Raw genomic sequence first — 13,877 nt, forward strand, 5'->3', positions numbered from 1 at the left:
AACATTCATTTTTGTAAGCTTTAACCTTCTGGCTCCCCATCCATACATTGGACGTTAACTAATATAAACCATATATGTTTGAACCTAAAGGTCAGATAGCGAAATGGAGAACCCTGGCATCCCATACCTAAGTCTCAATATTTATCAGGGCTGACCCCTGGGTCAACCAAACACCTCTGTTCACCCAGGGTGCGTCTGGTCACACAAAGCTCAACTTACAACAAATTGAAAATATACTTATAAGTTGTGTTGAGAATGCACATAAGCTGCTATAATACTACGTACAATGTTATCAATCCTAATATATAGGAGATATAAAATATCTCCACACAACCAAAGTCCAGTGTTGCTCATCTCTAGTAAGGCCCTTGTAGTCTCCTAACGGTAAGAGAGATCTTCCCCTGGGATAGGCTGACAGTAGTAAATAAATTAGACAGGTGATTTGAATGGAATTCCTGTTACAAGCTAAGGTTAAGATGGTGTTGCTCAAGTATTGTTGTGATTGACTAACTTGGTTGACTCAGATTGATTTTGACGCTCTTCTCATGTGTCCTATATGATGTTGCAGTGTGATTATAATGCTTAGACATTAGCTGTTGTGTATTAGGAAGCAATAGGGGTCAGATTGGCATTTGAATCATGGGTGATAGGGCCTTTATAACCGAGCGAGGTTCCCAACCACACAGGGTTCCTCTTCCAGCGGTGTCCCATTAGAGCGGGTCCATCCTGGAGTACATCCAGTCCTCCCACACCTATTGCACAAACACACCTAAATCCATTGATATTCGTCAGTCGGGAAGGCCGACGATTTTAGCCTGAAATAAGTTATACGACGGTGGCTAGTGTTATTAAGTTATTCTGGCTTTTGCTTCCCTAAGCAGGCTAAGACAGTCTCGGATGTAGATTTTGGGGGGTGCATTCATAGGTCAGAGGTTACTGAACAAGCCGTCTTCCAGTGCTTCACTCACACTGGGAGGGGTATCGGTTACACAGCCAGGCTGCAAATCTTTTCAGTCTGTGGAGTAAACCGCTCGTGAACAAAGAGGAAGATGGTTGGGGGCAGTTGCACCACTTGGAACTTAAGACTTCTTTGTGGTAGTACATTAGCATGAATCATTCCCAATTGTTATTTAATGACCAATTCATTCCTTTGGTGATAGTCATGCTTTGTCAGCCTAATTTACACATGTGTGCTTGTGTTTACCAGCAGGAGTTTGAACTCACACATCAGTCCTATTTAGGATCTATATATCAGAATCAGAATCAGAACCGTTTATTTTGCCACAGTATGTTGCACATACAAGGAATTGTACATGGTGGATAGTGCATAACATTAAACAAACAACACAGTGCAAAAAATAGAAACATATTAAAATGTACAATAAAATATAAAATATAGTGCACAGACAAACAGATAACAGTACTTTAAACAAGTGTAGTGTAAGTGTAATGTAAAAATGTGTGTAATGTGTATTTAAATATAGAAATATAGAAGGGATGTGCAGGGGAGTGTATCGGTAGGAAATTGTCCTGGGGATGACAGAGTCAGTGGGGGTCCCGGGCTTTGTTGATGAACCCAAATGCAGATGGGAAAAAACTGTTCATGTGGCGTGAGGTCTTGGTCCTGATGGACCGCAGCCTCCTGCCAGATGGACGGGGCTCAAACAGTTTGTGTCCAGGGTGAGAGGGGTTGGCTACAATCTTTCTTGCTCCCTTCAGGGTCCTTGAAGCGAACAAGTCATGGAGGGATGGCAGATTGCAGCCAATCACCCTCTCGGCAGGGCGGATGGAGGAGCAGAGGATGGACTCAATGATGGCTGTGTAGAGTGCACTTTTGCCAAGATCTTGGAGCATTTGGTCTGAGCTCTGCTACGGCAGACTTTCTTTTTGGTGCCTCTTGGGTTTTTAACAGCTGTTTTACGTTTTTTAGACGTACATTTGTTTTACGTTTTTTAGAGCTTTACCGGTCTGAAGAGTAGCTTGACAATCACTTTTCCATATGTAAAAGGTATATACTTGTTCTGATCGAGTTTTTTTGAGATCTCAATACCATCAATAACTTTTTTGGAGAGCGGTGTGTAGTGTGGCTTGTCATAAGTCAGAGTGGGTATACGACGAGGTTCATCCGCCACATTTATACACCGCAGGAGCGGTACATAACTGTCACCCACTATTTGATAATCCACTATGTCACTATAAGCATAAATATTATTAATAATAAATATTATTATTATATTATTATATTTATTATATATTAAATTATAAAATATTAAATTATTAAATTATTATATTATATATATTATATTATATTATTACACCCCACCCACACATGTGTGTGTGGGCGGGGTGAGGAGCATAGTGTATCCTAAAACGAGCATCATCAGGTGTTGAAAACAGCTCCTGTGAGAAATTTAAGTTTTAAAGCGCTCCTAATGATGGATATTGTGTGATACAGTACATTAACTTAAGGAAGTTAAGAGAGTGGTCATTTCATGCATTGAATCTGTGTCTGTGTCTGTGTGAGGGGGTTTGAGGAATGTGCTGGGAGCGGGGGATGGACGAAGGTGGCTGTGAGCAGAGGTGTCTGATCCTGAAGAACAATGGGTCATTGGCCCCAGCAGGGGCTTATTGGATGTCAGCCAATCATTGAGCTGATCGATGGATGTGATACGAGACTCTTCAGACACTTTTCCAAGGAGGAGAGGTTTTGAAACTCTGGGGGTTTTCAGAGCTTCTTGGGGCCATCCAGCAAACACACCAGTTTGCTGGGTGGCCTGAATTGGCTCTCATATGCATAATTAGAAAATACATCGATACACATTGCCGTTTTCCTCTGCAAATTCACCCTTATCAACTAGATCAATCTGAAATTGCTTGTCAATACCAATCGACCAAAACCCTATTCCTAGGAAAATGTACAGTGGCGTTGGCATGGAGGGTGTTAACCTGGGATAGTGAGGGTTTCCCTGACGGCATTACGAAGCTTAGACACACTGCCTAGTCCCCCGAGATGAGATGGATCATATAAATCTTTTGCAGAGTACTTTCCATGATAGAGCCGAAGTGTAAATGATGAAATTGTCTCCGTTACAACATATTTTATTTGGTCATTTTCTGTTGTACGAAAGTTTTCTTCTTTTTACTCACCCACCCCCTCCCAGTATCTGTCAATCACATTTAGCTGAGATGTTTTGAAATCATCCTCACCGATCGCAGTATTATACATTTGTTTTTATTTCATCTGTGACTTTCTCCTCTGATTTCATATCATTTAGTAGAACTTCTGCAACCCCATTGATACGGTCATCGCTGGCACGGATACATTTTGTGTACAGAAAAATCTGTATAGTGGATATAAAGCGTCCGGTCCAGAGTCATTTAAACAGCTGGTCAAAGTTTGTCCATAGAACCACACCGTGATGGCCCACAAACGCCTGTGGTGTTTCTGACTGGGATGATTAGTCTGGCACCCATAACAGATCTCTTCCCAGTAATTGTATACAACTTTGTTCAATGGTGTGTACGACCTATAAAGGAGCAGTGCACAAGGATGGGGGATAGGATGAGTCCTCACTAAGACATCTGGAAAACAGTTTCTAACTGACCACTTGGTGCTTAATTAACCATTGAATGATCAACCGTCTGCATCGCCATTCCGCCCCTTCCTCTTCGCCCCTCTGAGCAGAAATACCATTTTTGTGAGGACATGTGTGTTCCGACTAAAACCTTCTGCACATACAACAACAATAAATCCTGGTTCACTGCAAGACTCAGGCAGCTTCGTCGGGCTGAAGAGGAGGCCTACAGAAGTGGGGACAGGATTCTGTACAACCAGGCCAGAAACACACTGACGAGGGAGATCAAGGTAGCAAAGAGAAGCTACACTGACAAGCTGGAAAAAAGGTTTTCAGTCAACGACCCTTCGTCAGTGTGGAGAGGCCTGCAAGTACTCCCCCCCCCCCCCCCCCCCCCACTGAGATCACTCACCAACTGAATGTCTTCATGAAGAAGGAAGAAGAGATGTTGTGTCATTCACAAATCAATAAGGTCTTCAAAAGATTCAAAGTTGTCTTGTTCTGTTTATTTGCTTGCAAGGGAAGAATGCATCACAGATACTGTGCTGTAAGCTTCAAACATCCTTTTATACCAGAGGTTTACAGAGGTTATATATATATATATGACTCCTAAGCAGGAAGTGTCCAGTCTGGTCTGATCTGGTTCATGCAGGCACGCTCAACTGTGAGTCGGTTGTGTTCCTGTTTTAAACTGTCCTTCCGAGAAACAGGAACTGAAAATGTCTACAAAGTAAAAACCGGTCTTCATGTGCTGAAATCTGTGTCTTGCAGGTCCTGTTTGTTTGTTCAAACAACCATCTACACTCCCTGCCTCCTCCTCACCTCTCCCAAACAACCCTCCACTGGCACTGAGGGTCTGTGAAGAGAATGTGGGTCGGCTCTTTCACAGACAGAAGATAAGGAAGGCTCCGGGCCCAGACGGTGTGTCCCCCTCCTGCCTGAAAGTCTGTGCTGACCAGCTGGCCCCCATCTTCACCGATCACTGGAGCTGTGTGAAGTCCCCTCCTGCTTCAAATGCTCCACGATCATCCCGGTCCCCAAGAAATCCTCCATCACAGGATTAAATGACTACAGGCCCGTCGCCCTGACGTCTGTGGTCATGAAATCCTTTGAGAGACTGGTGTTGACCCACCTGAAGGACATCACAGCGCCCCTGCTGGACCCCCTGCAGTTTGCCTACCATGCAAACAGGTCATTTTTTTTTTTTACAAGAGACTTTGATCCTTACTAAATCAAACAGACTATATGTTAAACCATTCAGACCACACTATATTCACACTAGTTCTCCGTATGCCAAGTATGTGAGTTTTAAACATTTAGATATAATGAAACATTTAGATATAATCGATGGTGCTATTATGAACTCCGACACTCTCACCTTGATTGGCCAAATTGCAGCTGCGTCCTAGTGGCTATTTGTATTCATTGTAATATGTCAAAGAGATTCTCTCCTCAGTAAAATTTCCCTTCCAGCAAAAGAATACTTGCAGTTTATATAATTCCCAGCAAACCCAACAACTGTTATTGTTTTCACATAGTATCGTAACATCAGATCACTAAAGGTGCTAGTGAAAAGGCAGGGCGGAACACTCCTATGTGCTGTGATCTAATGTTTTAGGTCAGTGTCATGTCATCATGTTGATCATTTATTTAACTCTTGGAGGTTACTCCATTTTACATACTTTCTTAACAGAGGGATTAAAGCGGACACAAATCAGGCAATCACAAGCTCCACATCCATTATTGAAATGCAAAATATATACTGTTTATTTATATGCAAAAATGTGAAAAAATAGCTGAAATACAAATTCAGTAGACCAAGTAGGGAGGCTACCATTTTACATTGCCTGTTATACTAATCATAAACACTCCGTGTAGACTTTTGGTTCTTATTTTGTTGACAGATAACAAGAAGTGATGAATTAATCAGCACTTGGTATGTGATGTGTTCTATGCCACATGCCCAATAGGATTTTCTGTATGCTCACAATATTACAAACATATTAATTATACTTTACTTCTGTTCAGCGTTGTAAAAATAACAAATGCAATGAGTAAAAAGCAACAAAACATTGGTCCTAAAAACATGATGTGTGCTTCAACGAATTGCACTTTACTGTAACTGTACGTGCCTTAAGCTCCGTATTGTGTGCATCTACGTCTTTGACAATTTGCTAGGAAACAGAACCGCAATGAGCGATTTAGTAAACGTCCCAAAGGCAGGAAACTGTATAGCTCTTCAAGACGTAGACTCATCTGGGAAGATCAGGGTTCAGATACAAAGACAAAAACAGGGGAAAATGGGGGTAATGGTGGAGAAGAAGCCCTCATTTTCTAAATCTGTTTAATAATGATGGCAAAGGGGGAAAAACAAACAAGAACAAATAGATGACTGCCTTTGATTAAAAAGTTTCTTTCAGTTTCTCTATCGTTGGTATTTGTTATGTCACTCCTACATGTTTTGTCACATTTGCGCTTCCTCAAACCTTTTATTGCTGTGAACCTACACACTGCCTGAGTCACCCATGCACCACAGCATGACAAAGGCAAGAGAGAGGAGAGCAGTTCCGAGTAGGTCTCCGAGGGCTGTGAGGTAGGGTATTGAGTAACTGTCGGGGTCTTTACTCCTCCGCCATAGACAGTGGACCATACAGTCGGCTGCACACAGCAGGGAAAAGACCTAAGAGACAGACCCGAGTGATATTGTGAAACAGTGAGGATGCATGCGGGTGAAAAATGACCAGATGTTTCACTCACCTGAATCAGGGAAGCAGACAAGAAGGCGACAGTCAGGAGAGGACTGGGCAAAGTCTGGCCTCCTTTCATCAGGTGAATAGCATGTAAGAAGAGGAGCTGACCAGGGATCACCAGAAGAAGCAGAACCTGAGCAGATCGATGGTTTGCTCCTGCATGACAAAGCTGAACATCAGAGTGTGTGTGTGGGGGGGGGTGTACCGGGTGAAGGGTTTTATTCATTATTTAAATGGTTTGACCATTTCATCTTTACCTGAACCGAAGAAAGTGCGGAAAGGGCTAAAGCAGCCCTTACGGTCTTCAGGAACCTCTCCAGGTGGGTAATTCAAATGCAAATTAGTAGAAATACGACTAGACTGTATGGAGACGAGGTTTCCTCCAATACCTGTATAGAAAAGATAAGATGAAAGGAATTCCTCAGACTTCATACAGCTAGAGCCACAAAAGGATGTATACTCCTTTTTTCACACATGCAGTAGTAAACAGACATTTATTGGAGTTTGATTTGATATAGTAAGCCAGCACTATCAAATATACTCAATGTTTTAAGTACATGAGACCAATTTATTAGAACTAGTATTAATAGTATGAGTTAAATAATTTAACATATAACCTGTTAACGTTAACAAAGGAAAAGAGTCTTGTTCTTGAATCTAAATGACTAATGATAATGTGTGCTTACAAAGTCTGGTGTCCTTATGTGATCTTTTTTATGGCACCCTGTCCTCGTGTGAACTTCCTCTGACATTGAGCGCCACAGTTGTTTAGTCTATTAGGTGTCAATGGCCTGCTGAGAGAGAGCTTTCAGCAGCATGTCCTGGATTGAAATGATAATAAGGACTGTAGAAGCGTCACGATAGACGCATACCTATGTTATGACAGTGGCGGGCCGTCATGGCCTTCTCTGCTGGCCTAAACAGAATCACAAAGTTATAGCTATTTTATAATGTAATACTTTTTCTTAAATACACTACGTGTATTATAATTTATAAAAACATTTTTCCCATTATCTTATTTTCTCATTGCACAGCTACTGTCTTCCTCAGTTGCTCTGCTTCCAGTGCAGCTTGTTTTAAGTAGAGCTTTTATCCAATCAGATTTCACCTCTGTGTCTCTAGATAAGAAGAGAGGCCCGAGGCCTGCAGACTCACAAGTGAATCCATGTGCAGTTTAAGTGAATGGGGACGATATTGTTGATTGTGTTCAACCAATCAGATCTTTAGTTTGACATGTTGTGCGTAATCTTTGACGCGCCAGAGCGGCTAGCTGGCCTATAAGCACGTCAGCATTACATTTGACATGACATTATAAGTCATGTATGGCCTGTGAGAAAACTATGTTTAAAAGCGCTCCTAGCGATGGCTATTAGGTGTTACAACATGTTCACTTGTTGAAAGTTTAGACCAAATGGAAAATTACTAAATGTATTACGCCACCACCAAATAAGTTAATGATTAACTCCAGGACAAAGGAGCAGTTTACTGAAAAAGATAACACGTAACTCAAGGACAAAGGATGCAGCTGCTTGCTGACCAAAGTCCAACAGATCGTGACAACAACAAGGCAGTGCAGATCGAGGTCTCAACCAATCCCTGGGCTGAGCTTGTGGTGATGTATGCAAAATAAGTGGACTTTTCTGAAAGTATAAGAACCAGGACTTTCCGGAAATCGACAGATCTTCAGCGGACTGTCGGGCAGCTAACTGGAATACGCCAGTCTGTCGGGTAGAACGCATTAAACCTCTATTCCAGTGGTTCTCAAATGGGGTTACGTATACCCTTGGGGGTACGTGAAGGCACTCCAGGGGGTATGTGAGATTTAAAAAATATATATTTAAAATTAGCATCCATTCAAAAATGCTATTTATTCATATTTATTAAATGTTCAATACAATATAAGTTTAAGTTCATAAACTGAATTTATATTCAGTAGGCTATTCAATTTCATTATCCTAAACAATGCAATCCAGACACTGATGACCTTTTTTCAACCAAAAATGCTTTGCGCTGGTTAGGGGGTACTTGGCTGAAAAAACATTTCTCCGGGGGTATACATCACTGAAAAAAGGTTGAGAACCACTGCTCTATTCCACGGAATATATTTGTTTGTATTTCATAGTGTGATTCAATTTGTAACTGTACTTGCTTTTGTTAGAGAATAAATATATTTTGATTTTTAACTTGAACCAGCTATTCGGCCTTATTTTGTTGACGGACCTCGAGCCAGAGGGGACTCACACTCTTGGGAGAAAGTCCGGACGCGACAGGCCCTAATAAACAGTGTCTTGAAGTGGGGGAGTGACTGTGAATCTAGTGGAGAGTCTGGAGGTGGTGGGGAGTACGGTGAGGGCAGACCTGTATTGTATGTGGCATCGGAAAAAATAGCTTTGTCGCATTGTAGCTGAAGGATTCATCCATGACTATTAATTGAAATATTCAAACTCACCATTTATGACTGGAGCATAAACTATAATTCCTGACAGGTTTGGATTTGACACAGTCTTGTCCAGAATAAGTCCTCCAATACTAAAAGAAAGACACACATTTCTCCTTGTAAAAACCTGTATTTTGACAAGCAGTGATGTGAGGCAGATGATTAGTGTATTATCTATAAACTCACGGCCTGGACCTTTTAATGCCAAGGCAAAATGTTAAAAACTAATAATTGACTTCATTTATAAACTTCTAAATCCACCCCACACCTACATGTACAAAGATCAAGTCCACTTGAATACATGTGCATGCTTTCCAAAACGTCAGTGACGACAGAGATGAGTACCTGCTGATGACCATTGCTGTTATGATTGGTTCCCAGCCTGTGCGGAGCAGGATGTGACTGGCTGGATGTTTGGAGGAGATGACCACCCAAAGAGGAACCAGGCACAAAAATAACAGATCCACCAGGTACAGCACGTAGGGATACAGGTCTGTCAAGAGAAAAGCCTTTCTATTACCATTATTTTCAACCAGGTTCCTGGTCTTTATGGCTGTGTTAGTTCCAGAGTACCATCTGTTGGCCAAAAGTGAAAATGACATGACCTTTGACTCGTCTCTCTTTACCTATGAGGGAGTAGAACCAATGACTGAAGCAGGCCAGCAAGGCAAGCGTGATGAGATCCCCAAAGCTGGCAGCCATTGGTGTCGCCACGTTGTCAGGGTTGATTCCCAGTCGCTTGGAGCCAATGATCACTCCCACCATAATAATACCTAGAGAGGGTTAAAGACACGGTAATGTTCTTAGTCTATGAGGTGACATGGGAACAGTCCTGAAGGCATTCATTCCGTTGGGAAGACCTGATAAACATAATTTAATTTCAATCTGAATGGAAGAATGGCTCTTAAGTCTCGAGTTCAGCAGAATTTTTATGATAAAGAAAATAAAGGCGACGTAAGAGGAAAAAGAAAAGGAAAGTGGAGCCTCGACGTATGGCGTGTGTATGCAGAACATAATAATACCTCGCTACACATTTGCCTCTGTTGCACTGAGGTTGTCAAAATCAGTCTGTGCTGAAATTTAAATTGTTGGTTGATCAGAAGCCATCTGCAACCAAAAGTGATAAACCCAATGCAGAATTGATTTAAGTGTCCTAGATGTGCCTTACCACAGTCCCTCTGTCCATAATCCTATGTCTCGAAAGTTTTCTAACATGGAGACCAGCTTACTGAACTAAACAAGTTTCATGAGAAGTGCATATTTTTCTGAGTCTTTGTGTGTGTTTGTTTTGTCCGTTTTGGGCTACTGTAGAAACATGACGGTGCAACATGACGGACTCCGTGACCACTCTTAGTTTCAGGTGATTATACACTAGTGAAAACATTGTTATGATTATTATACTCAATTAATCAACTAATAGATCCCATATAAAAGCTACACACTGGTGCTCTAAGCTTAATTTATTCCTGAGGTCATGGGCGAAGCAGAGAAGGTTTGAACAGATGTAATTGTGATGTGTGTAGGAATATGATGCCCCTGTCTAAGGACAGCGGTTCAAGGTGATGACAAGTTGTGTTGTTACCTTGCAGCAATGAAGCCATGAAGGCGGTTGAAACACTGGTTGAACACAGGAGCATCACATGGTTGTAGGGCATCTTTCTTTCTGCCATCCAGCCCAGCAAAGTCGCCATCAAAGAGGCCAACAGGCCGAGCACTGTGGCTTGAAGCTTTTAAAAGAGGGTGGTAGAGAGAAATATCCCCAAGTCAAGATATATCCCAACAAAATGATATAGATAAACTGTTAGTGATACAGAAATGGTTAATTAGAAGATAAAATAAATGTAATCCATCACAAAGTTGCTTTTTCCCAAATAAAAATAACATACCTGCTTGAGCGCCAGGTTCCCAACGATCAACAACCACTTTTCTCTGGCATTTTCCATTTTTCCTGCATTCACCTGAGAACATCAGATATGGATTAACTCATTAAAAACTGGGCAAACTCAATGTGCTGATGGAGGGTGTGTAATATGATTGAGAGCTTCAGAGTAGCTACTGTGGATTTTGACATAATTCTTTGTTGTTGTCTGAAGTCAAGAATTAACTTTGAACTTCAACAGATAAATATTGTTCATAATTGTCGGGGGGAAATTGTTAATAGTTCTAATGTGACTTTTATTTAACTTCTATCTATGAACATGTGTTTTCTATCTAGCTTGAACTTCGGCCTGCGGGCAACAGAGAAGGGGTTTCCTGCTTCTTCTGGGAACCAAAGTGGGGGCAGCTAATCAAATGTGGGGTAACTTATAGGAAACAGATGGGTATCTAATGTTATGTCCCTCAGACAACAGGAGACTGACTGACTGCCTGGAGTTTGATTGACATGCAGCTTCCTGCTGCAGTGGGAATACGTTCCTCAGACGTGCTGAAATGAGACGCTTCTGTGTGGAGAATTCAGCCTCTCTCCGCTCTTCCAGGGTGTAGAGACGCTCTCAATGCTATTCAGCTGATAGCAAACCTATGACTCTGTGTTTTTAATCTGTTTTAATCTGTGTTTTATTCTGTTAAATCTGTTAGTGCACATTTGAGCTGTTTGGGCTCGTTAGAACTGTTTGATTTTGTTTTATTTGGTTGTATGCTTATTATAATTTTTCTATATCTTTACCTTGTAATAAATACTTAAAAGATAGAAAGCTTAAGATACTTTTGATTTCGCTCAAGGAAATACTTTAATTTCTACCACAATAATGTTACAACACCAACTCACATGAAAGAAATAACTAATCATTTGGAAAAGTGTGTACTCCTGTTGAATCCAACATAACAAGGAAATATAATTCCTAATAAAAAAGAAATACTAGAGTCTCATGAATACAAATACATTATAAGGTTGCTTATGGACAATAAAGGAAAATTGATCTGATTGGCTTTGTAAATTTGACTACTCTCTATATTGTTAGTGTGCGTATGTCAGACATTGAACGAAAGGACAAAACTGATCATCGTGACAAAAGCGTCACATTATGCTTTGGGGAAAAAAATAAACGATTGATTTTTATATCAGATAAGCATACAAACATTTAAATAGGAAATTAAACTATTAATTAATTAATTAATACAAATTAAGAAATTAAGAAATTACCAAATAAAATTACTCGTTACTGTTTCCTACCAAGCAAAGACAAAGATGATCTTCTTCTTTATTTTTCTGACTGACGAGAACTTCTTTGAAAACACCAAGAATCTGTTAATCTGCTCTCATTACTTTCTAACTTCCCTACCCTGACTACTTCACTCAGTCCTCCAGCTCATTGGCTACTACTGAATGTGAAACTCTTTAAAAACTGGACATGAATACATAGTTTACTTTATTTTACATACTTTTGAGCAGCTGGAGTATTTGGCAAATGTGACTCAAATAGGAGTGATAGTGCATTTGTTTATGAAGGAAAAACATGTGGCTCATCACTATTTGATCATTATATTCTCTTCTTTTCCAAGAAAACAGATTATTGGTATTGTCGGACTGTCGGTAGCATCATTTTGTTCTGCGGGATATTGTGCTGCGAGTTGATCTGCTGCCGTGGTCTTCACAGCTCTGTGAGGAGTTTCACACGAGGGCAGAAAACCCATGATGCAAGGAGGCAAAAATATAATTCTGAGAAAGAGATTGTAGTTGCCCAGTCAATCAATTTTCCATGTTATTCACTTTCCCTCAAACGCTATTGCCCACCTCTGTCCATTTTACTGCATTCACTGCATCGTCATCAGTGTTATTTTATATCCTGTGCAACGTCTCGTGGTATTTCTTTGTGATTGTGTATATGTTATAAATAGATTACTTACATGAGGTGTCTTTTTGTGTACATCATGGCACGCGTGTGATTGGATTCAATTGCTAGCTCGTGTGCACATGTCTGTGTGTGTTTGTGTGTTAACAAGCGCACACACTCACAGCAGTAGAGAGTCTTGAGGCCAGAGTCATTTCCAGGTTCCCCTTCATGCCTAACACTGCAGGGACTAGGATGAACATCTCTGTGATTTCCTGGAACACGTCCCAGTTCTGCTTCGAAAACACATTCACAAACTTAACATAGTAGATGAACCGCGGTCAACACCGACACAACAAACACACAATAAATCATCTTTGTTTTCAGCCAAGGTGATGCTCCCTTGAAATATACACAACAACTTTGAAATTCAAAACAGTTTTTTGGTTTATTTTATATTCTCAACTCTCTTCATCTCTTTACTTCCTGGCAAAATGAAGAGGTTTTCCATACAAAACCTCCTTCATTTAGCTTCCAGGGATGTGGAAAGACACCTAAACGGTAAAACGCCTCTTTGTCCTCCTCGCCTTTTCTTTGTTTTCTCACCTGAATCACTTCAAGCAGCATCCCAGCAGAGACGGTCCCGAGCCCGGCCAGCACAAACGGCACCAGGATCTGAAGCACCATAGAACAGACTGACTCAGCAGGTGCACCGGAGCCACCTGCATCCTTTGCGCTCGTGGATCCACTGATCCTTGACCTACCATACAGTTGATTTGGGAGCAGAAAGTCTGTCTCCTGTGGCTCATAATGCAGACTGGTGTTGGCTAGCGAAATAGTCCCATTACAGCTCAAAGGTTGTGGACTTCCACAGTTTTGAGATGGGGACGGGTTGGATCCGTACTGTTGGCTGGTGCCTCTGCCCACAGAGCCACTTGGGGACAGTAGCTCATCTTGTGACTCTGGGACAAACATGGTGAAAAGCTGGCAGGATGTTATTCCTGCTGCTCTGGCTCCAGAGAAACAGCGTGGCTCCGACACTGGTCACAAACAGTTTGCCTAAAAGGAAAATGAGAAACCACCATAAAGAAATATAGAATTGGTGGATGCAGTCAAAGGCTCAGCATTCACTTATGAAGCAAACAAGTCTTGTTCAATGATCGGACTTATTTCACTTCTGAAAAATAAAGTGTGCAACTTTGGCTTGCAGAGAGCTTGGCTGAGTCACCTGATGGGACAGATTGCCTACATTATCATTCTTCATGCTTGTTTCCCATCAGCAACACTGAGGCTGTGTTGTCTGACATTGACAATGCTCTTCATTTGGAATTAAGAGATGACCAGG

The 13,877-nt window shown here is 41.2% G+C and overlaps 1 protein-coding gene across 1 annotated transcript; it reads right to left on the reverse strand.

The window, feature by feature from the left end:
* Positions 1-6,078: 6,078 nt before the first annotated feature.
* Positions 6,079-13,507, reverse strand: slc41a2a (solute carrier family 41 member 2a; the record flags this gene model as incomplete). Its single annotated transcript, XM_079163540.1, has 10 exons — positions 6,079-6,255; positions 6,333-6,481; positions 6,583-6,714; positions 8,775-8,854; positions 9,108-9,255; positions 9,389-9,535; positions 10,345-10,489; positions 10,649-10,720; positions 12,718-12,825; positions 13,139-13,507. 10 exons carry the CDS (start codon positions 13,505-13,507, stop codon positions 6,079-6,081), a joined length of 1,527 nt encoding a protein of 508 aa, XP_079019666.1.
* Positions 13,508-13,877: the final 370 nt, after the last annotated feature.

Source organism: Pholis gunnellus, assembly GCF_910591455.1.
Source record: "Pholis gunnellus genome assembly, chromosome: 7".
NCBI lineage: Eukaryota > Metazoa > Chordata > Actinopteri > Perciformes > Pholidae > Pholis > Pholis gunnellus.